General features: G+C 34.7%; 1 protein-coding gene across 2 annotated transcripts in view; it reads left to right on the top strand.

Moving 5' to 3' along the window:
• Positions 1–1,841, top strand: part of trappc13 (trafficking protein particle complex subunit 13) — a gene marked incomplete at its 3' end in the record, with an annotated part of 17,355 nt that overhangs the window by 12,667 nt on the left and 2,847 nt on the right. The window contains 3 exon segments of one of the 2 annotated variants that reach the window (XM_014029878.1): positions 449–521; positions 792–836; positions 1,171–1,188. In XM_014029878.1, coding sequence (XP_013885332.1) covers positions 449–521; positions 792–836; positions 1,171–1,188 — 136 coding nt within the window. 2 annotated transcript variants of the gene reach the window in all.

Below are 1,841 nucleotides of genomic sequence, written 5' to 3'. Positions count from 1 at the left end.
TCATTTACCCAGAATGCTTTGTGTGTAAATAAAATAGCCCCGTCCATGTAATATATTTTAAAACTTTTAGTTTAAAAATTATAAAAACTAAAAATCCTCCAGCATTTTTACAGTTAAAATATATGTTTATCAAATAAAGTCTAATGTTATAACTAATCATGAAAGTGTCACTAATCTATTATTTTATAATTATTTACCGTCAACTGAAGTTCAACAGGTTGGTGCTACGGTTGCAGCTTGAAGTCGTGTTGGTATTAAAACATATTGTGACTGTATTATAATGTATTAAATTTAACTACCCTGATATAAATCATGAGAATATGATTTTCTACAAACATTTGTCCCTTTATTCTGTTATTTTATGCTCTCTTTTCATGATTGTTTATTTTCTGCATTAACCTGCTCATGTTTTTACTTTTTTTTTTTCTCTCTCTCTTCCAACTTCCAGTTTAGTTTGTGCTGTCAGTTACACCTCTCAGTTCGGGGAGAAGCTCTATTTTCGCAAGTTCTTCAAATTCCAGGTGAGATCTGATTGAGTGCTGTCATTAGAGCAGTGCAGAGAAAACTTGTGAACTCTTTGAGTTGGCGTGATAAATTCCACAGAGCAGTTAGCCGTCTTTGTGTCGGTTTGGTTTCTCAGTCGTCTGGAGTGAACTGAAGCTCCACTCTCCTCTCTTTAGTGTCATTTTCAGATTGTTTCTCTCCGTAGACGTTCTGTTTTCTTATTCAGCTGAAGAGAAATGCAGTGTGAGAAAACTCCAGCGTTCAGTATTCAATCTTTTTTTAATCAGGTTTTGAAACCCCTGGATGTGAAGACAAAGTTCTACAATGCAGAGGTAAAAAACTGTATTTGCTATTGTTACAATATAAAGTTAGTGTGAATTTAATGTGCTTCATATTATGTTTTATGTCATGTTTATAAGCATTTTCATTAGATTAGGCCTCGTTAAAAACCCTTGTTTCTCCAGTTCCAAACATGTCCCAGTTTCTGCTGTTTGAATGTTGTAAACTCAGGAGAACAAGGTTTTTTTTATTAGAGGCGATTCGCTTTTCACCTTTTTTATTTTCATAAAGTAGCTTTTTATATTTGACTGCAAACATTCATTGTCATCAACCTTTGCATGTAACTTCATTTGTTCATTGAGTCTTGTATTTTATTTTCTCCATTAGAGTGACCTGAGTTCTGTGGTAATTCCCTCTTCTGTTCTCATGGCTGCATGTTGGCTGCTGCTTCATCCTGTTCTGGTGCTGCACCTTGTTTTCTGAGCTCAAAGAAAGGCGCAGAGTTAAAGAGTGGGAGGACATGTCTGAATGTTGTTCAAACCTCTTTAAAGATGAACAAAGACAACTTCCATTATTTTGCCCTTTCTTTGCGTTCTCGTGCTTTCTTGCAAACTCAGGGCGCACAGGGTGGGGTGGTCCTAAAGTCTGTGTGGTCCAATTGTGATGGGTGGGACTGTGTTCATTATGTTGAAAATTTCAAACAGTATTGTCATAATATTTATTCTTATTTAATATTTGTTAACTCTAATATAATAATATGTTTGGCTTTGCATGGAGCAAAGATGCTAAACTTTGATTAAATAGTATTTCTAATCAGGACGTGTTTGGATTTAAACGTTTCAGGCATGAACTAATCTCTGCTTTTTCTTTTATTTTCACTGTGAGGTGAGGTTGCACTGACAGAAAAAAACTAAATCATCTGAGTTGTTCTCCCACTACATCTACTAAAAGCTTGTTCAAACAATAAAACAACAATCGTTGAGGCAAATGATGTGTTCCACAATTTATAAGACATCAGATTTTAGAATTTTTTCCTCTGCGGAGATATGTATATATAT

This window comes from Austrofundulus limnaeus, unplaced genomic scaffold (assembly GCF_001266775.1).
Source record: "Austrofundulus limnaeus strain Quisiro unplaced genomic scaffold, Austrofundulus_limnaeus-1.0 Scaffold962, whole genome shotgun sequence".
Taxonomy (NCBI): Eukaryota; Metazoa; Chordata; class Actinopteri; order Cyprinodontiformes; family Rivulidae; genus Austrofundulus; species Austrofundulus limnaeus.
Note: the sequence above shows the minus strand (reverse complement) of the source record. Positions and strands in the feature narration are given on the sequence as shown.